Source organism: Bidens hawaiensis, unplaced genomic scaffold (genome assembly GCF_021521415.1).
Source record: "Bidens hawaiensis isolate Kalapana, Puna unplaced genomic scaffold, B.hawaiensis_p1.1 tig00026223_1, whole genome shotgun sequence".
NCBI classification, from domain to species: Eukaryota; Viridiplantae; Streptophyta; class Magnoliopsida; order Asterales; family Asteraceae; genus Bidens; species Bidens hawaiensis.
In genome coordinates this window covers 209,498-232,602 of record NW_027494225.1, presented here as the reverse complement: position 1 = coordinate 232,602, position 23,105 = coordinate 209,498, and the positions used below count along the sequence as shown (strand labels likewise).

General features: G+C 35.0%; 1 protein-coding gene across 1 annotated transcript; it reads right to left on the bottom strand.

The window, feature by feature from the left end:
- Positions 1-450: 450 nt before the first annotated feature.
- On the bottom strand, positions 451-4,159 carry LOC143573171 (protein HEADING DATE 3A-like). Its single transcript, XM_077058120.1, has 4 exons — positions 3,873-4,159; positions 3,686-3,747; positions 2,311-2,351; positions 451-674 (listed from the first exon to the last, which is right to left on the bottom strand). Exons 1-4 carry the CDS (start codon positions 4,071-4,073, stop codon positions 451-453), a joined length of 528 nt encoding a protein of 175 aa, XP_076914235.1. The 5' UTR covers positions 4,074-4,159.
- Between the last annotated feature and the right edge of the window lie 18,946 nt (positions 4,160-23,105).

Genomic DNA, 23,105 nt, shown 5'->3' with positions numbered 1-23,105 from the left:
TCCACCATGATTAGGAAGTCTAGCATAGTTAACTAAAAATTTGTTATCACTTATAAAAAAATGAATTTCTAGACAGATTAGTAAATGTTAAGTTCTAAATACATTTCAACATGACTCCCAGATACACTGTACATATTTAATGTGCCAAATATAATGGGCGATAGAGTAACGTAAAGATATATATGTGAATTTCATATAATAATTTTTCAATCATTTCTATTAATTATTACAAAACATAACTTCGTATACTTCAAACAAATTATTCTTATTCCTATATATTCTGTCTGGTTAGTGGTTACATGCACCCTTCTTTTATATATATATATATATATTATATATATGCATCATATATAACATAATGTAAAGAAGACTATTGTAAAATGTTGTGCACGACTTAAACATGCATTTATAACGCCATCTGCATGACATGGACACGCACCCTTCTTATTCTTATCTACGTCGTCCACCGAAACCGCTTTCACGTTGGCAGTTGAAGTAGACTGCTGCCACAGGAGATCCAAGGTTGTAGAGCTTGGCAAAGTCTTTAGTGTTGAAGTTCTGACGCCACCCTGGGGCGTACACAGTTTGTCGCCCCAACTGTCGGAACAACACAAAAACCATACGATGGATTCCCATTGATGGCCTTGGACTCTCGTAGCACACAACTTCTTGACCTATTCCCATATCAAAACCATCCAATTAGTAATGTAACCAAAAGGACCAAGACATACCATTAATTAAGTTGCTTATCTTTAGTGATCATTACAAATTCGACTTGTTTTTCTATACCCCCACCTATGAGGTAAAAAGTGATATACAGTTGGTTATAACTTAATAGGCCGGGTACTTGCGGGTTTCATGAGTTTCCGGTAATGGTTATCATGGTAATTACCTAAAAAGAGTAAACTTGGTTATGGTTGTATTACTTATTGAAGCAATCACAACACTGTAAGAATGTTGTTCGCAATCGAAAGCATAGAGGTTCTATAACCCTCCCCTCATAAGCAAGGAATGTATCGTCACCAGCCTTGATAAAGATTTTAATGAAAAAAGCAAAATGGAAAAATGATGGTTAGGAACATGATGTCCGTGGTGGTCAACTTTTGACCTGCAGTTCTCTGAATAAGACACCTTTTTATAGAAACTAAAGAGCAATAATCGAGCGTTAACACACCTCCTGTGGGCAACAAAGCTCGAGGTCCATGTCTAGGTCATGTAAAGGGCGGACGAAGGCAACAAAGAAAAAGGTGCGTTGTGGAGCAAGTCTGCCAAAGGTAAGTTTGCGACCGCATACTTGCATTCGGACATTGTTGTGGGCTCCTCCTTTCTCATGACACATAAATGCATACTTATTATACATATATAATTTTACTAACTTTTTAATGGGTTTGTGGAGGTTTTGTGTTATGAAAAAAAGTGCAGGCTTTGAGAAAAGTTCAGAATTTGTTTGATACGCTGATGTGTTGGTTTGTGGAAGTTTAACGTTGTGGGTGCTCCCTAAATTTGAAGATTAAGTCTCACGGTTAAGAACATGGTCTCTAATAGGAATCAACGTTACTCAAGGCACTAAGAAAATAAAGGGCATATTTATCAACTTGGATAGACTAAATTTTATTGAATAACGTTTGAAACTATCCCCAGAGTGAGCATTCCTGAGATGGAAATCATCTATATTGATTTTGACGTTTTAAGTCTATCTTATCTATAAACACCAATCAGGTTACGAACCACAGACCATCAAGATATCAAGTCTAAACAATAAACACATTACACTAAATTGAGTTTGATTATGTAATATTTTGGATATGTTTTCCTTTTGCTTTTGGGCAAAAAATATTCTTGGATTACTTTAAATAATGAATGCCTTTATGAAATTCCCATCCTGTCTTCTGCATAATGCCCATAATTGTCACTTTACTTGCACAATCCACAATAATTTCTTTAGTACCTTAAACGACAGGGACATTATATAATAAATAATAATAACAATTATTGTTATAATTATGGTGGCTTCCTTAAGGGCTTGCTCAATGAGTTATGATAACTCGACCCTTTTGGTTGTGTGCATGCATAAATGTTGGAGGGTGAGACCTTAATATTTACAAAAAGAAGACAAAGAAAAAAAAAACCACAGATTTTCTGTTGGCTCCCCTTTTACGGTTTGTCGGTAGATAAGAAAATGTGAAGAAGCGGTCGAATTAAGTCAAACCTTAAAATGAGTGCCGATGAAATGGAACAAGTACGTGCGTACGTACGTTGTAAACATGTTAACTAGTTTGGTTTTGAAAAGAAAAACTAAAGGGAACCCACCAAAACGTGTTCCAGTGGTTGCTGGAATATCAGTCACCAACCTGCAGAGAATAAAGTGTTAGAAAGCTAAATATTGCATCAATCAGAAATTCAGAATCAACATAAAATATGAGATAGGGTTACATGTAATCTGACTATCCAGAAGAAGATTTTACATTTTACGGTTACAGTACAAAAGATATCTAGAAAGATCAACTATTTACTATAATTCTTTCAAATAATTTCTTACTTAATCCAATATATATGTAAATTTAGTTATATTTAAATAATTCTATACAATATTAATTAGATTGAATTAATTCTGCAATAAATAACTTTGTAATTAAATTGTAAAGAAAGAAAAGCTTGAAAGCACTTAGCGATATCAAGAATGAAGCCAGAACCTCGTATATCGAGGCTTACTTTTTGTTCGTGGTAGCCAATGTTTTCAAAACCGGACCGGACGTCGACCTGGAAGTCTTACCGGGTCACAGGTCGGACAGACCGGTGTGGTCGGACCGGTCATTGACCCGGATGATGTCATAAATTATATATATATAACATACATTATAATTCAAAATTCAAAAAATAAAAAATAAAACTCTGTCTTAAGACTTTGATATGCAAACTTTTGAAGTAGACATGTTTAACTAAGTTTTGTTACAAAAAATAAAACTTAAAAGAATAAAACAACACATATTAAAATAAGTTTATGATTAACTTTTTTATAAACATGTAACTTTGAGGGTAAAAAATGTAATTTAATTAAATAAAGAAAAAATAAATAACCTAAATATTATGTTGACGTGCAGACCCCTCATCTTCTCATTACCCTCATTTCCTTATCAATTCAAACCCTAATTATACTCCATTGCAGCCACCTCCTCAATTGATAGAACCATGAAAATTTACCACACGTTTTTGCCAGATCTTCATCACGATTAACTTTCTAAATCTGAAACTGTTGAATCGCAAGAAATTGCTTTAAATCCACTCGGACCTAACGTTGATTAGGTCCAGCTTGAACCGACCAGCGACGAAGATAGATGGCAACGGTGGCAGAAAAACAAAGCAAAAGTATATTTCCGGTTCACCCGGAGGTTCACCGGGTCAGGTCTGACCGCCGCCCGTCAAACTCATTCGGTTTATTAGAAAACAGCTTAAATACCATGACCGAACCGGTATTTGTAGCGGGTCCCGGTCCAACCGGCCGAGCTGGTCCGGGTTTGAAAACACTGGTGGTAGCTAGTTTAAAGAGAAAAACTGGATTTTGATTAAGGGTTTTCAAATTAATTTAAGCATTCTAGTTTGCAAGATTTCTCCTGAATTTCTAAAACCCTAGTTGGATTCATGGTTTTCATATAAATAGATAAATTTATTGTAAAAAACAACTTACCAATGCAAGTATTCCCTAAGGTTAGGGTCGCTTGGACTTGGAGCATCAGGATCCACCATTACCTAAAAAAGCAATAATGTAACAAATTAACCCTCTTAGTACGTACGTAGCTAGTTCTTCTTAGGAAAGCATGTAATTTCAAAAGGAAAAAACAAGGTTGAAAGAAAATTAGTAAGAGAAACCGTACTAAAGTGTGGAAAGCGCGGAGATCATCACCTCCAATATCAACCCGAGGTTGGTTCACAACCTGAGAGGGTTTTAGCTCGCACCCGTTGCTAATTTCCCGATCATTGTACGAAACAGTAAGGTTGATCGACTTCGTGAAACTGTCAAGAACATCTCCTATCACACGTCCAACAACCAATGGGTCCCTATCCCTTGGCATCATAAACTATGGTAGCCCTTTTCTCAATCTATATATATTTGACAAGGTTTGTGGTTTCAAGTTTGTAGGTTCCTCTACTGATTTGCATGGAAACATAGTTTAGGCTTGGTATTTATAGGGGTTTTGATGAATGGAAACATATTACAGCTTACCTCTCACAAACATATTCTCTTGGATATCAATGATTCTCGTATGCAAGATAGACTAGTGGCGAACGCAGAGTGATAGACTAGTCAAAATCCGTTGCTATTCCACCCTATATATGGTTACCAAGGAATCTTGAACTGTTTACGTCATCACAACAAAATAAAATATAAATCTAAGTAAACACTTCTTGTGTACAACCTTTCTCCAAAGGTAAAAAAGGTAATCTGGATGGGTATATGCATCATTGTCACTTGTTATGTGATTGCATTTATTCATCTTAATCCATAAACAAGTAAACAACTACCTATAATGAATAAATCTATAAGCTTACAGTGATAAGGTATCAAGGATAATAATGATTATATCAATCCCTAGAATCATGGTTAGTCAAAGATGAAGAAATTCTTTTCATAAATTATGCATTTCTTATATTTGTATTTATTGTATTTATAAAGTCTAGCTCTTGTATCTCTATTTATACCTATTGTATAACATTCTATTCAAAGTGTGGTTTCGTAATATATTCAAAATGTTAGTATGGTATCACAGTTCATATCTCCGACGAGAAAACTTTTGATCCTATCAGCCTGCAAACCACCGTCCACCTCCCCTAAATTTCTTTTCCGGCTACCTCAATATTTCTTTTCCGGACACTATGATTCCATCATCTCTACCGAAATCCCTTTAAAAAAACATCTCTACCTACACAACTATTTCTCCGTCTATATCAGCTAGGTTTTGCAAAACCTATTTATCCTATCACCGCCGCAACCATCATCTTTCTGGCACAACCCTACCTTCTATATCCTATCTTTTGTTTCATTCACCCTTAAAAAAAAAAAAAAAAGACACTTCAAAAATATATCTTCTTTGACTCATCAATTTCATATCCATTTGCATCTTCAACTTATCAACTTCTTCTCTTGCTCAAACATGGCCATTATCCACTTTTATCCAAGATTGGACTTATCCGATGGTTGTCCATCTTGCGGGGGCATATCAAGGATAATAATGATCATATAAATCCCTAGAATCATGGTTAGTCAAAGATGGAGAAATTCTCTTCATAAATTATGCATTTCATATATTTGTATTTATTGTATTTATAAAGTCTAGCTCTTATATCTCTATTTATACCCATTATACAACATTCTATTCAAAGTGTGGTTTCATAATATATTCAAAATGTTACTATATGGTATAGATTATGAATTGTATGTTAGGTTGTATATATTGTACTTTCAAATTTATAGCTTTAAAATCCATATATATATATATGGAATTAGTATATTGATAATATAAATAAATTATTCCAATCACAAACAATCCCTTTTATGTTTTCAAGGTATAAAAATGATAAATCCTAACACTAGCATTCTCGGTTTTAAAATATAAGAAAAAGAAATGATAAGATTGGATAAAGGAAGAAAGGAAAGGAAATTATAAACTTAAAAAACATTCTCGAGTTAAAGAAAAAGAAAAGAAAAGAAAAGTGTTAGTTACATTCTTAAGTTAGATAGGAAGGAAAAGATAGGAAAAAAATGGTAACTTTACAATTATGTCCTCACTCTTGAGTTAGTTAGAAAGGAAAAGATGTGTAAATTAGTAATATATAAACTTTTCCTTCACAATCAGACCATATTTAGCCAGAAAGTTTTGAAGGAAAAGAGGCCTCACTTTTCTTTCCATTCTCTTTCTTTTCTTTTAAAAAATAAACTCGAGAATAAAAAAGAAAATTTTTCTTATCTTTTCTTTTCCAAACCCTTAAATAAAAAACTCAAGAATGCAGTGTAAATTGTACCTTGAAGATGCCGAGCCTTCTTTACTTCTTTTCGATCATTTCCGAAGGTTGACAAGCAAACAGATGCTACATTTTCGCTGTCATAGATTCAACCTGGCACTTGTTTATACGGTGTTAATACAAAATCAAGGTTCTTGACGGTTCGAAGGTAACTTTTTTCTCCTAGTTTAAATTGTTTAAACTCCATGCATTATAAAGGGCTTCACCAAATCGAAAGCCCCTTCTCCTGATCCCGATGAGCCGATATACGAGTCTTAGGTTAATATTGATGCTATCATCCAACAATGGATTTACGGGATTTCATATGATTATTTGTGTGCTTGAAATTGATACAACTGCTCAAGAGGCTTGGAACAAGACCCAAAATGTTAGGAGAACAAGATTAAACTTTAATTATCATTTCTTTTGATAATACTCTAGATTAATATGACTTATAAATTTAATTCATATACATGTCTATAAACACTTAATAATCATCTTATGTGATCTCCACCAACATGAACACACATCAAAAGGTTAAAATTTAAGCTTATATATTTTCATGAAGATAATGAGGACTTCATAAAGATAGGAAAACAACATTATATAATTTTATCATTTTCAATAGATTAACAAATTAATAAACTAAATAATTAAAACAAAGTTTAAGCAATATAAAATAAATAAACATATAAAAAGATTTAAATTTGAAATGCAATAATAGACGAAACAAAAAGATAAGGTTTTTAGAAGATTTAAAACATCTCTTGCAAGAGATATTACTTTTGCAAAAAACGGTTAAAACACACTCATTTATCTAACATGTATATAAAAGCACGCACCCGCTGAAATGGCTTAAAAATCTCTTGATTTGGAATTATATGATCTAGTAGCATAGGATTTTAAGAGGGAGACTAGGCAAAGCTAGTCGTCCAAGACTGATGGATCTATCGTGGGATTGACTTTCAGAGCCCAGCTTTGGCTCCGTATGTTGTGATGTTTTTCTTATAAACTTAACTGTTACAAAATCGTTTTCCTCACTTCTTTTGATTTAATATTTCTTATAGCATTACTTAAGATATATTTCTTTAAGATTCTTCATTACTAACGTTGATTGGAGAAACCTATGATTCTGATGAGGATGATGAGGCTGCTGATGATAATATGGATGATGATGATGATGATGATGATGATGATGATATGGTTGAGTATGTGGCTGATGATGTGGATGCTATGATGATGATACCTTGAAGTCTGTTGAGACTGAGGTTATGGAAGAATGAGAGATGGATGAGGAGCTAAGAACCTTATATGATCAAATTGACAATATTTTCCCTTCAACTTAAGAAAAGAAGAGGAACAGGAAGATGCAGAAGCTCTTGAGTGGAGGAAAACAAAGGAAAAGCTCATGTTACTGATCATAACCTTGAAGAGCCTATAATTTCATTTGTACCTACATCTAGGGATCAGTTCCTCAATGTAGATCAATCTGCTATAAGGGAAATGATCTTAATGAGAGAAAGATTGAGATAAATGTATAGACGAGACTTTTTATACTTTTTTGTCTAAGAATGAGATAAAAGAGCGTATGATACTTCTTGAACAAGCCAACTTAGCCAAACAATTAAGGGATGAAGCTGAGTTGAGGGGAGAGGAAGAAATCCCTCAGGAGATTATTGAAACTCTTATTGATATGAGGAAGGATGATATGGAGACTGAGAAGAAAAATCAAAACATGTTGAAGTTGAAACAGACAAATTAGATGTTGTTGATAAAGAAATAATTTAGCCAAAGAATGTTGTATGCTATGCTAGTAAGAGAAAAGGAACAACAAATGCTGAGCCTAATGTTGAACCTGTCACTGAACCCATTGCTAAACCTACAAGTGATGAACCTTTAAGTGATAAACCACTTATTCCATCACTTTTAAGGTATTTTAAACCTGGTGTTGAGTTCTTGTGTCAACCTGGAATAACAATGAATACTCCTAGTGTTGTTCCCAAAGCCAAAAGACAAAAATTTTTAGCTATGAATATATTAAAATTGAAAACTCAGTCAGGAAAACTATTCAAGAAGAGAGAAGAGGTGACAAAAGAGAATGAACCTTAAATAAGTACTTTCAATGACTTGTTAGAAGATTTTAATGTTGATTATGATACCTTAGAACCTGAAGTTCAGTTAAAAAAGTCTGATAGTCCTCATGTTAATTTAATAAAGGAGAACATAAGGAATATTCAAAAATAACTTGATGAAGAAAGAATGCAAGATCCAAGAATTCAAGATTTTGTGAAGTTTGGAATGAAATTTGATGAAATTAAAGAGCTAAATAAAGAGGATCTTGAATGTCTTTTGGAAAAGAAAGAAAAAGAAAGAAGGAAGAAAGAATCGAAGGGATTAAAAGGAAAAATGAAGTTTTAATTGACTAAAATTATAATCCTACTCATGTTGAGGGTATAACGACTGATGATATTGAATTCTATTTACAAAAGGTGACTAGAAGGATAAGAGAAGAAGCTAATGTTCTGTCACAACAACATAAAGAAACCATGAAAATAAATTCTCCCATGAGAGCTTCATCATCTAAACCTTTTCTTCCATAGAAAATTGAAGAGCGAAGGAAGAAAGATAAAAAGGAAAAACTGAACAAGAAAGAAACATAAGAGTCTGTATTTTCTGACAATATTGTTGATCAAATGAGAAGACTCTTAGCCAATAGAGGTGCATCTAAATATGAAATTGTAAGACTACCCAGAAGTCAAATGAAAGATTTAGTTCATCAAGAGAAAGGATGAGCAAAAGAGATTCTCCAAAAAAGTTAAAATCGTCCTCATCCAAATCTGATATGAATGAAAAGGAAAAGAGATGAGGTGAAGGATGAAAATAAATATAATGGTGATGAAGATGAATTAAGGGCCAGGCAAGAGAGGCTTGAGAAAAATCTTGCTGATAAAAGAGCACATTTAGCCAAGAGAGGGTTTGTTATGGAAAAGATGTTCAAATGGTCAAGAGATGAACTTGAAGACACCTTCAGGGAAGTTGCTCTTATTGAACTCAATTCAAATGTCCATACATCTACTGAAATGTATAGGAAGGAAAAAACACCACAAGAGCTGCTACTTCTAGTCGAAGACAATTTCAACCAACTTCATCTAGACCATCAATGTCTAGGACTGCTATCTAATTACCAGAACTTCAATGTATAAATAGCCAAGTCCTATACCAAGAAGAACTGATGAAGATTTTCCGATGAACTGGTTCTGGGATAACAAAAAGGGTGATTTGGTAATAGAATTTCACAGTGGAAAAGAGAAGATAGTGAGATATAAAGAGCATTTCAAGGACTTCTCCATTGAGCAGCTATCCAAGCTAGCCAAGCTTCCATTTCATGACTATGAATACAGATTCAGGCTAGCTAGATCTCAACAAAATCATTTGTCAAACTATCTGAGAAGTCAATGGAGAAATGGTTTTCCAATGTTTAACAGAAGACAAAGATCATTAGAAGCTTCCCAAGCTGAAAAGAATAGGAGACAGATGAGAGTTGTTGAGCATACAAGTTTTAAGTTTTCTCCTAATACTCCCAGACGGACAATCTTGGAAGATGTGAGTATGAGAAGAGAAATGACAAGACCAATTGTTGATGTTAGACCTGAGGGAAGAATATTTGGAATCTCATATGATCCAGCAACATGAAATTTTCTTCTACTTGGTTTGAGAAGACAACTGTTGGGAGTGATCAAAGAAAACATTGATCTACAATATCTGCATAATCATGACTTGTGGGGCATTGCTAGCCTGGAACTGCCTTTTTCAAGTGATTGGTATTCTGATATAAGCATGTTCAAACAAAAGGTAGTAGTTGTTAGAGTTGATGAGTGTTGGAAAGAGAAAACAATTTTGAGAAAAGAATAGGCATGGATAATCTTTAATGTTTATTTTTAGTTCCCTGTAATTTTTCTTTTGATGTACTATTTTATTTTGATATGTAATGCCCCTAAGGCAGAATAAACTTTGTAATCATTTCCTTTTATTTAATGTTTTTAGGGATTTGATGTGTATTTAGACAAATGTATGTAATCTTGATGTGTTTTGTTGCATCTGAGCTTGTTTCAATCAAGGGGGAGATTATGGGGTCAAGAAGTACATAAGTAATCTTGATGTGTTTCAATTTGAACTTGGTATGGAGGTTTAGGTTGAGACGGTTGGTTTTGATTAAAAGGTTGTTTATCAAAGCCAGGTGGAGCTTGATTGTTGGCCCCATCCCTCCAGCTGAAGTTAGGATGGTTTCTCCAACAAGGGTTGTAGGTGTTACCATATATGCTAAAGTTAGGATGGTTTCTCCAACAAGGGACTCAGATTGTGCATCGATAAAGGTACTATTTTCGAAATGGTGTATGCCTTTGTGTGATGGGGTTGATCGATATGGATTATAGGTAAAGGTTTTCTTGGCAGATTTTTCTAGCATCTCGAATGCCTCATTCGGAGATTTGGTTCCAAAATCTCCACCAGCGACCTGATCGATTGCTTGTTTGTTTTGGATAGTTTGAGCGTCGAAGAAAGTTTGGACTTGAAGCCACTTTTTCAATACATGGTGCGGACATTGTCGAAGAAGGCTCATGTATCTTTCCCATGCTGCGTGTAGTGACTCGTCTTCATCCATTCAGAATCCGGGGATGCTGACGCGATAGTTGGCAGTTTTGTCGGGTGGAAAGAATTTTAGAAGGAATAACCCTACCATCTGATTCCAGTCGGTGATGGCACCGGATGGTAAAAGATTCAAGCCATTCCAAGGCATAGCCTTGGAATGGGAATAATTTGAGTCTATCTTGATCTTTGGAGCAATTTTGGATTTTGAAAGTTCCACAAATTCGAAGAAATCGGGAAATATGAGATAAATGATCTTTGTCGAGGAGTCCATGAAGTTGGACAGAGTTTTCAATCATATAAATGGTGCTAGATTTGATGTCAAAGTATGCAAGAATTTCGGATGGTGTAATGCTATTGCCATAGCCATCAAGTTTCAGTGTACCATATTTGTTCATGTTTAGCTCATTGTTTAGTTCTGCCATCATAGGTTCTTCTTGGTTATCATTGGTTATTGTATCTCCTTCCAGTTAGTCCTTAAATCCTTCAGTTACTTTTCGTGCCCGAAAGTGTGTTCTTCGGTGAAAGTGGCGTTCGGGTTCGGAAAGTGGTGAAACGAGTTCGGGAGTAGATGTAGATGACATACATTACTTAGGAAAGTAAAAAAGAAAAGCCTAATGGCACAACTAAAATTAAGTTAAAAAGGCAACTAATAAAACTAGAAAGATAAAAATAAATAAAAATAAAGAAGATAGAAAAATATTTTTGTTCTTTTTGGCCAGTTTTTAAATATATATATACACTATAAACAACAGTTAATAAATACTTAGATTGTTTGTAAAATTCACCGTGTGCCCCCGGCTACGGTGCCAAAAAGTTGATGTGCGTGCGGGAGTGGTATGAAAATGTTGTTATGTTTTTCAAAAGGTTTATTTCAAACAATGTTTATTTTTAAATTTATAAAAATGATTTTTATCTTAACTAGACCGCACACAAATAGGCAAGTGTACATATCATATTTGTAGAATAGTATCGGTAAGAACCAAGTATCGATCCACGGACACAGTTGTTTGATTTTTACTACTAAATCGTTGTATTTATTTTATCCAGAAGTAAACATCATAGTAGTTTTGGTTTGACAAGTAAATTTTAAGAGAAATTTAAAAGCATAAATTTAAACAATATTTATGAGTTTTTATATTTTTATAGAGATGATAAAGGATAAAAGTGTATCAACTTTGTTACTACTGCTACTACATTTGATTTATGTTCATATTAGGATTCATGTTATTTAACCAAGCCCTTACAAGAATAGTAGTTCCCTAGCTTATCATCAATCTCGGTACTTGGTGTCTCTATTAAAGATTTATAGTTTATCAACCAAGGCCTCATAACAGTGGCAATTTCTCGGCTTATCGTCAAGCTCGGCACTTGGTGTCTCTTTTAAGCTTCATATCTTTATTAGCCAAGACACAAGAGGGGCAATTCATTGGCTTATCGTCAAGCTCGGTACTTGTTGCAAATTTTTAGAGTATTTTAACACTCCTCATCAAGTGATAATTATAACATAACCTTTACTTTTTATAAACCAATCACATGTTTAACCAATATTATTAAACTTCAATTAAGATTCATTATAAACCAAGATGATACTATAAAAGTTTACCTAATTAAAAGCATAATGTTATACATCAAAGCAATAGATACAAACATGATCAATTAGAATAATCTAACCAATTTGATTGACTAATCCTTGATGCTGTCACTTTATTAGGGACTGTAAGAAATTAGGTATCACTTTATTAGGGACTGTAAGAAAAAAGGCTAAATAGAAATGAAAAGGGTAGATACGTTTGATAACTTGGCTGACCTGTTCACCAAATCTTTAGATAAAACCAGGTTTAACTTTCTGTTAAAATGCCTAGGTATGATAAATGCCGATGAAATCTGATTGATGATGTGTGCTTAGGTGAGATGCTTACTGATTATCTTTTGTTGCTCACTGTGATAAGTTGCATGATTTGATGTGTGCTTAAATGACCAGGCTGAATTGATTGAATCATGCTTAATAAGTTGTTTGTGTGATATTTGATGTGTCTATGATCATTCATGTCTCTAGTACTTAATTTCAAGCATACAGGATAAATTTTGTAGTTTTAAGTATTTCGAGCTTGGATCTGTGCTTGAAGTTGTGTTTATTGCTCCTCGAGCACAAACAGTCATACTTGAGAAATTCCAAGTATTTCGAGCATAGGTAACTTGTATTGGATGCTCGAGCATGGACATATGTCTTGAAAGCTTTTCCTTGTTTCGAGCATATATCCATTGGTCGAGCACATTTATTGTGTTGAAATCATCTCTATGTATTTCGAGCACATGTCTTGTACTCGAGCAAATTGAGACTTATATAAAGTCCATCGAGCACATGCATTGAAATGACAAATGTGAGTTAAGTCTATCGAGCACATGCATTAACATGATAAATTTCAAGTTTGCTCGATAGAATACTTGTGTGCTCGGAGTGAAAGATCACTCAAAACCGAGTGAATTTGCAAATTGTATGTAACTTGTGTGCTGTTTGTGAGTCTTATGTGTTTATATGACAAGAAGTGTTTCAAAATTAGATGCAAAATGAAGTTCTCAAAGAAACAAATTGATGACACATAAATGATTTTTGACTAAGAAAACAGTTTTTGGTGAACACATAAGAGAGATGATAATGTTATCCAGTTCCAAGCTTTAAAGAAGCTTAAAATGTTTTATGTGGAGATTGAATCCAACCTTATTGGGAAATGATAGTACATTGTTTAAAATTCCTAACCAATGGATTATAGGCTTAAAGGATCTCTGTTTAGAAACTTGACATTTAGTATGGCATCTTTTCATGAGTACAGTGACATAAGTGATACAAATATAATGATCATGCTAAGTCGGATGTGGTGACTCATTTGAAGACCAAGGTACGTTTCCTGGAATATCTCTCCGAATGATAGGCAGAAAGGCATTTATCCAATCATACACGAGCCTGTTGGTGTTTTGGTCACATATAATATATTTACAAAGCATCTGAGTAGATATAAAAGTATTGCTAAACAAAAGCTTATCAAAAAGAAAAGAAAGAAAAAGAAAAATATAGAAAAAGGAAAATGCTTAAAAAATAGTATACCAAGTAATAACATATCATGACTTAAAAGGGCACTAAGGGAACTACAAGGGTGGGGCATACAAATAAGTCCTATACACTCTGAATGTAAGGCTGTAAGTCCGGATGGCATGTAAGTCCAACGTTCAACCTTATAGTCTGATATATATATATATATATATATATATATATATATATATATATATATATATATATATATATATATATATTCAAATAAACTGCTCATAAAATCAAATTTTGGCCAACGCATCAGGGGGTTGAAGTCAAATTGGGGTGATTGGAGAAAGCTTAATAAGCTTTGAGAAGAGATTAGGAACAACCTGAAGTCCAAAATGTAACCATTTCTATCTTAAGCAACTAATTGAACTTTAAAGTATATCACAAATGTCATGATAATCATGCTAAGTGCTTTTGCCTAATGTCAACCTGACTTAGATCATAATAAGGCTGACTTTGAATTGGTGTGAAAAACTTTGGACAATCTAATCCCATGTTGAGATCTCTCCAAATTGGTCTGAAATGAATTTTAACTAGATTTTGATCTCTTATTCACATTAAACTTATGCTTAAATGAAACACAGCGGTTCAAATGATATATCTATTTTAGGCAAGGTTTGAGTTTGATATTTGACTAGTCTGCTAGGCAAATGATGATGTGTTCACAAATGAAATTTGTTTTGTTCTAAGTAATTTTGAGTATGGTCTAGGTATTAGAGTGTACTTCGAGCATACTTTTGACTTGCATGTGTTACTTGTTGCTCTTCGAGCACAATTATATGCTTGGAAACCTTTCCCAAGTGTTTCGAGCATGGATATCTCATGTGTTGCTCTTCGAGCACAAGGATATGCTCTGTATACTGTCTAAGCGTTTTGAGCATAGATATCCCATATGTAGTCTTCCGAGCACATATGATCACATGATAAATTCTGTTAAGTGTTCTCGAGCATACATGTACTTCACGAGCAATGTTATGTCATGATAGATTTCTAAGTGTTGTCGAGCATGCATATACTCTCCGAGCATAGGTGTTCATAGGATTGTCTAAGGTTGTTCGAGCAATAGTTGAGTCATTTGAAATGTGTCTCGAGTATAAATGATTAACTGATTATTTCTTATATACTTTGAGCATATGTGTTGAAAGAAATGTTTTAAGTTGCTCGAGCATACTTGTTCTCACGAGAACAACCTTACACTCGAGGATCTGTGACTTCACATTAATTGGCAAAGATATTGATTTAGGGTCTCAAGCATGGGTGTACTCGAACAAAATATTGAAATATCCCAAGTTTAAACTTTTTCTAAGTATCCATCAAGTATACTTACTTTCGAGCAACCCATAAATGAACATTTAAACCAACATTCTTTGTACGTCGAGCATGTACTAGGACATGTACTTGAGTATAGTTAGAGATAGCTGTTTATTTGGCTGTATGCTCGAGCAATGGAGGTACAGTTAATTTGAATTAAATGACAACTGTCGGGCACTAGACGACAAAATCATACTGTACCAACCAAACATTAGGTATAAAGGGGGACTTAGAAACTTTTTTATATATTTTCACTCCCTCTTTAAACCTAATTGAAAAATCTCTTGCTCGTAGCGTCAGCTGCTTACTCGAGATTTTCTATCTGTGCTTTATACTACTTCGAATACAACCATTAGCTCTGTTTCAACCTTGGTAAGATATCGATTATCGTTATCGTAACCCCAATTCTCGAAATTAGGGTTTCTATTTACTGATTATTGACTGTTTGTTTGAATTGTGTAGGTACGCATATTACTACGGAACAGGTTACTAAAAGACTCCATTCCTTCTTAACTAACCTCGACTATCGTTTATACATTTATAATGATGATAATGATGATGACAATCTAGATGTTGGAGGTCATGGTGCTGATAATGAACCAGTAAATGAACAAATTATTGAACCAATCACCCAAGAGGCTGCAGATGTTGAGGATGAGGGTCATGATGCTGATATGAATGACCTGTCTATTGATCCAATTGGAAATGAAATGGTCACCTTTACTGGTGCTGGATCTGAGGTGCGCATGGAGGATCAAGAAGGGGAGCAAGGACAAGAGGCTGATGTTACTGAACAGATTGATGAACGAGTTGTGGGTCCTAGTAACGTAGCAACCGAGCATATGGATGAAGATGACTTTATTGCCAATGTAGTATCCAATGTGACTGATACTATCAACAAAATCACCCCACCTAATTCACCAAATCTTGCTGACAACAATGATGATACTGACTCCATTGAGTCTGAACCTGCTAATGATAACATCCCTTCATCTCCTGCCACCACTGATCCCATAAACTCAGAGCTTGAACCATTTTATGAGACATATATTCCAACTCCACCAACATCCCCTGTTCATGAAACACATATCACAACACCCCAACCTCACCTCTCAAAGAAACTATACTTACTAAGACCATTCAAACCTCCCAGCCCATCCCCAATGAACCTGAAGCCGATAAACTACCTTCACTAGAAACATCATCACCAGAACCATTTTCAAAACCTGACCTTAAACCCACTCAAGAAACCCCACCATCCATCCCAAATATCTATGACATTATTTCAGAAAATGCAGAGCTAGAATTTGAGAATATCATGCTAAATGAGAAAAATGCCTTTCTGGAAATAAGAAACAAAGCCCTTGAAACAGACCTGCAACAGGCATTATTGAAGATTCAAGCCCTGGGACACTCTGAGGTTGAGAAGACCTCAGATGCACCAAAACAGGGGGAGAATAGTGAAGATGCAGGTGGACTGAAACTAATTGAGGATGTGTATGCCAGTTCAGACAATGAAGCTGATGTTTTGGGATCCTCAAAAGCTCTAAACATGATAAATCAATAGTATGAGGAAGATGCTGGGGATGAGGGGGAGTCTAATAATGAAGAAGAAACCCCAGATCAAATAGAGAGAAGGAAACAGAAAGGAAAATGGATTGCTTTGACAGATGAAGATTTACATCCCAAATCCCTTCATAAAGTACAACCTGGAGATGAAATACTTCATAAAGATGATGTAATTGATTCGAATGTTGCTGAAGTCGAATATGTAAAAACAGCCATGAAACTCATGAATGAAGAACTAGATGCAATGGCTAAAGAACAACAGAAGAAGAAATAGATCAAGAAGTGCTTGAGGCACTTATGGAGATGAGGAGGAAGGAGGAGGAAGAAGAAGAAAGAATGAGAAAGGAGGCTGATGAAGCTATAAGTGCTGCATTGGAGTCATTAAAAGCAACACAGACTGATCAACAAACTCCAACCGTAAAGAATAATGATGAACCTGAGCCCTTACAGTCTGAACCTGAGCTTAAAGAACCTGAAAATGAACAACCAAAAACATAAGAGCTTGGGTTGGGTCCAATCAACCAAGAAGAAGAATAAGAAGAAACAATTGAATATCTGCTAGTTCAATGGTTAAGTTGGTTATAATGAAAGATCTTATAGATATCTTGAATAGACCAGAAGGACATCATCTTGAAATTGTATCAGCTGCCAAAAAGACTCAAAAGGACTTTTTCAAGGTCAGCAGTGATATGCAAAAAGAACCAAGAGTAGAAGAGGCAGTTGAAACAACTAAACCTATCATACATGAAGTTAATGTAGAGAATGAAGATACTCATGTCAAGGAACCAATAGTTGAAGAAATTTTTGATTAAGAGGCAGTAACACAAACCACTCAGCCAATAATTACATAAACTGTTGATGAAGAACAAAGGGTTGTGCAGGAAGAACCTATCATTTCTCAACCAACAGAATCAGAAGCTGAAGTGAGAGACTCCCTAAAAAGAAAAGAAACTATTGAACTTGTGACGCCCAAGCCCAAAAGACAAAAATCCGTAAAGGTGAAAGTGTACAAAAGAAGGGAAGCTAAACCAATAGATGTTGAAGGGGCTGAAACTATCCATGTTGAAGAACCAATGATTGGAGCACTTCACAATCTTAATGATCCCATTGAAATTGAAGAAGAGGAAGACAGAACAAAGGAAGATGATAAAGAGGATGAAGACAGAGCCTACTTATTAAGCCTTGAATATGATGAGAGGTATATTGAAAGAATGTGAAAAGAAAATATTAAACAAGAGGCTGAAGGATGGAGGAACATGGAATCAAAGAGAGAATTTATGATGAAGGCTGGAAACAAGCCTTCCTTTTTGAACCTACAATCTTTCGACACAATTGACAAAATTTACAAGAATGCTCTTATAGATGATGTTTCAAATTATATGGAAAAGGTGACCAAGAAGAAAGAGAAAGTAGAAAAAGTACTGGTAGAATCTGATAGCAGTAAAAGAAGAATAGAGAAAGAGGCCAGAGATGAAACAGAGTATGAAGTATTAAGGCCAAACATAAAGACATAAAGTTTCTTCAACTACATAGATACAGTTACAACTCATTGATAAATCTTTCTCTTGAAGATCTGAAAAGGAAAGTTCAAATGGTAAAAGAGACCCACAAGGATAAAAAGAGCCAGGAAGATTATGTGAGAGAACAGGAGCTGAGAATGAGATTGGAGAAAGAGAGGAAAGAGACTGAAAGAAATGAAGAGGATTTTAGAATGTGGTTTGAAGATCCACAAAGAGTCCATATTTTGAAGGACTTGTTGAAGAACAAGGGCATGAAAGAAGATGAATTTAATAAGTTACCGCATGCTCAACTTCTTGACACTTACTATAGAGAGCAGAGAATGTACCTGGAAACTCAAAGAAAATTAATGGAAAACGAAAGGAGAATGGAAGAGATGGTAAGGGATGAGATGATGAGTGCCCTGCACAAAAGGGGTGCTAATATGGGAAGAGTGATGGTGCAAAAGGATGATACAATCAAAAGATGGTTTGAAGAGTTTGAACTAGAAGAGGCAAAGAAGAAGCAACATGTCAGTACAAGCAGAACACCAATAAGGTCTGAGATTGTGAGGCTTGAACAACCAAGAAATTTGAATATGCCCACAATTCTCTACTTTGACAAACTATCCAAGACCTTAAGGGTGATCACTGAAGACAAAGAAGAGACTCTTATATATTTAGAGATGATTTCAGAAATTTTTTAGAAGAACAATTACAGAAAATGGCTGAGCTGGATTTGTATGACAATCAAAATAGAAGCCAGCATACTAGGCAGCAGAGAAATGACCTCTCCAAATTCAATAAAGAACAATCTAATAAGGGGTTTCCATTTCTCAAATAAAAGAAAAGAGAAATACACAGCCAAGCAGAGAGAGATAGGAGACGAAAGAGGATCAATGAAGTTCATACACTAGAGCTCTCTTTGTTTGATTCAAAGAAGAGGAAAACCTATCAGCAAGAAGCTCAAGTAGTAAAAGAAGAACATTGAGGGAGTGCTTAGCCATGAGACGCGAAATGTTGGAGCCAAATTCTGCTGTACAACAAAATGATAGGATTTCTCATCTCACTTATAATAGACATAATGATTCAATATCCTTGAGGAACGCATCAGGAAGTACAATTGCAGTGATCATGTATGATGAAGACCTTCAATTCGTACACCCTCAAGATCTTCAAGATATTATGGATGCAGAGTTCCCTCTTGACTCCCAAGATGTTGTGGAATCAGACATGATAAAATAGAAGGCTACCCTTGTCAAACTCAAGAAAGAAAAATCGGATTCAAGGAGTAAAAAGAGGAGATAGCAGAATGAAGACTTAATGATGATCATTTTTATTTATGTTTTATCTTTGTACTTTGTTTTGTGATTTGTAATTTGACATGTAAAAATTTGATATGTAATACCCAAGTGGCAGAATTCCGTCATGTAATGAAATGATACTTAGCCTAAATTGATTATCTTTAGAAGGCTGATACATGTGTAACTATATGCAGGTGTGTTTTGGTGCATCTGAGCTTGTTCCAATCTATGGGGAGATTGTTGAGTCGGATATTTGTTAAGGAAGATTGGAATCTTCTCAACCTCCTTTGGAAATCAGCTAAGTATGGACTTCGAGCAAGCTTGGACGATCGAGCATGGTTTACTACCTCGAGCAAGGTCTTCAGAACCATTTGTGGTTAATTCTTCTAACTGGTAAGGCTTCGAGCAAGCTACACTTCAACGAGCAAGAGTGTTCTTCTATCGAGTATGGATTGCCAATCGAGCAAACACCTTGATCATTCAAGTTTTAACCAAGTGATCCGAGCACAGGATGTCTGAACACATGGTGACAAGCATGGATGCAATAAGAAGATGTCATATGCTCAAAGCAAGGACTTCAAGAATGGTTCAGTTCCCCGAGAAAGTTTTACATCCGAGCATGCTAAAGATTGTTCAATAAGTTTCATGACAAGACTGAATGCATCAAGAAGAATGGGCTTGCTCGATGGACTAGTTTGAGCAAAGCAAGGATTGGTCAAGAGGATGAAGCTTGCTGGAGGAGAATATCTTCACTGAAGATATTCTAAGTAATGTATGCTCGAAGACACTCATCGAGCATACCTAGCATAGCGAGTCTGCTCGAGCAAGATACTTATCATGCTCGAAGACTCTTACACTTGTATTTGTATTTGTCTTTCATTATGTAATAACTAGGAATTCTAGAAGGAATGTCAGGGTCTATAAATAGCGTCCTAGGTTTCCATTTTAGAGAGAACACTGGCAATGGACGCATTACAAGAAAACATTCCAAAAGAATATTCCTTTTATTTTCCTTGTACCGCCGCCGCCGTCATGAAACCCTAGACATTTCATTTACTGTTTCATTGAATGATACATTTAATACAATGAATCTTTGTTTTTGAATCTATTCTTACTGAATATTATTCTTGTGTTTCATTTGTTATTATATCACACCTTCAATCCCATCCGTTGAATATCCTGATTCCGCCGGGATATTCGATAGGTCTTTGGGTATTGGATCTGTGTGCTCTTGTCAACCTACCTAAGGTTGTACCAGATTACCGATCCTGACAGAAAGTGTTAAAATTAAAAGTTTTGAAAAGGTTAATAATCTGAGATTTTCTAAGACAAGTTTTTATCACAAGTTTTTATCTCATCGTGTTAAACCAAATCCTATTGTGTTTGTGCATGGTAAGACCTCAGAATCTGAAAAGGAAGCTATTTTTAGAAACCAAACAAACCGAGATTTTTATCAACAAAAGGCCGAGCATGAGCAATCTGAAATAACATCTCAAGTTAACAAGTTTGTTGGCTGGAGACGTTGCTTCAATTGTAATGAAATTGGGCATGTTTTCTATGCATGTCCCAATCGATTTAAGAATGATCATGCTCCCTGTCAGAAATCATTTACCAAGAAACCAGGCCTAAGTTATGTGATTGAGAAGAAACAGATAAGTGTTCCTGAAACTGTAAAAATCTTAAAACATGATGAGTCAGTTAAAATTAATGTTGAAAAGGTTGTTAAAATTGAGAGAGCATATAAGGATCTACATCTTGTGATTACATCGATGTTCATGTTGATTCGTTATACGATTAGGCTAGATATACGTTAGTAGGTGTAGTATGTGTATTAAGATGACAATCGGACAGAGTAACGAGAGGATAGATGGAAATAATCAGAATTGTTATAATGAAATACATTACAGGGCTTTATATAGACGATGACTCTTATTCGTTAAGATAAGCTTAACGAATTAGTCATTCGTTATAACAACTTAACGAATAAATATTCTTATTCGTTAATATATTAAATGATAGTGAATGGCCCTCATTTGTTATCTCATTCGTTAAACAAGGTTAACGAATGAGCTTACATTTAGACGAATGTGTTACATTCTTTACGGGGTAACGAATTGTGACATCCGTGGCAAAACCGAGTACCCCTTAGTACTTACAAACTCGAATAAGCGTTTAACCGCTTATTGCGTAACGAACAAACGATTAACCGAATGGGTCTGGTTATGACCCAGATATCCCGAGGGGCCATCTATACGAGATATATGTCTATTATAAGCCAACATACTGATATTAAGGCCTTAGTATGATAGCAAACTAGGTAAACGAAAACATGCTCGTTTAACTACCTGCCATGGATTTAAACGCGAAAGATAGTTACAAACCAAGCATTGTATCATCCGTTAAGCCGAAAAAGACTTACCAAATACTTAATTGAAATGTTTTAAGCGATTCGTGAAAATATTTTTGATTTTTACAAACGTATAGTATGTTTTTCATAATTTTACACAAAACTAGATGAAAAACACTTGTTTTCGCTCCGTTTGTCGCACCCGATAAGTTTTTCGCGCCAAAAACCGAACCCGAACTAAATTTGAACCGGGCTTTTCGTATTTGGGCTTGAGAAATCAGAAACTTGGGCCAAAATGGGCCCATGGAGCTCCGATCGCAACAGCAGCCCCCACCCCCTTATTATTCCTTTCACATATAAACTAGATACAAGATATTCTAACATCATTTTCTTGAAAACTCTGGACGCCAGTTCTGATCCAGCCAAAAACCAGCAAAAGACAAGGTAAAGAGGTCTTAAATAATCGATTTTCGGCTTGCTTAAACTTGTTTAAAACCATAAAAACATGTCTTCATTACTAAAAATCATTCCTAACCGTGTAAAAATCCAAAAAATGGTCCATAAACATGTTTTGATCATACACATGGTAAGGAACCTGTTTTGATAGTTTTTTTGGCCATAAACACGGATGAAAGGGTTGAAACGGCGTTTTTACGGTTCAGAAGTTCGTTTTTGTGCACTAGCCGAAACCCTAAGTTAAGGGCTGTTTTGTTGATGAAAAATTGCTTGGTTTGTGATATAGGACTTGTATCTAGCTTGCATAGAAGCACAAGAACCTGAAAACTTGGTTAGAAAGTCGGAAACGAGCCAAACCCACTAAGGTAATGCCGAAACACTCGCTTACGGGCTGTTTAGGTTAAGGTTATGATGTGTATATTGTTAGGCCTTGAAATTTTGCAGGAACATTAGGGACCATGTCAATAAGTCCCTGTTTAAATTTGGTAATTTTTTGACCATCCGTGAATATTTGGTGAATTTATTACCGAATTGGGACATTTATTTGTGAAAAATAGCTAAAATACTTCAAAAATTATGAAAATTTTCTGAGAACTCAGATTTGATGTATTTTGATCACATTTGAATTTTCAGATCATTTGGAGAAGTCTAAAGGTGTTTTGTGTATATGCGTTCGTGTGAATTTTTATAGCCGAATTTGGGTCGAAAAGAATATCGCACGAGCTTTTTACATTCTGGAATTGATACCGGTTGATTTGGACATGATTTGAGTATTCAAAAATTTTTGTGGAATTTTTGGAAATTGTTTGGGATAAACAGACGATTTTCAGGCAAAATATAGCTGATAAAATGAATTTCTATAAATTATTAAATCAGTAAAT

What these genes read in the sequence shown, in the direction of transcription:
- LOC143573171 (XM_077058120.1), bottom strand. Translation starts at nt 4,073, where the DNA reads ATGATGCCAAGGGATAGGGACCCATTGGTTGTTGGACGTGTGATAGGA. An exon ending in TCCGCGCTTTCCACACTTTA is followed by an intron (nt 3,748 to 3,872) that starts GTACGGTTTCTC and finishes TTGCTTTTTTAG; the next exon opens with GTAATGGTGGATCCTGATGC. An exon ending in CTTAGGGAATACTTGCATTG is followed by an intron (nt 2,352 to 3,685) that starts GTAAGTTGTTTT and finishes TATTCTCTGCAG; the next exon opens with GTTGGTGACTGATATTCCAG.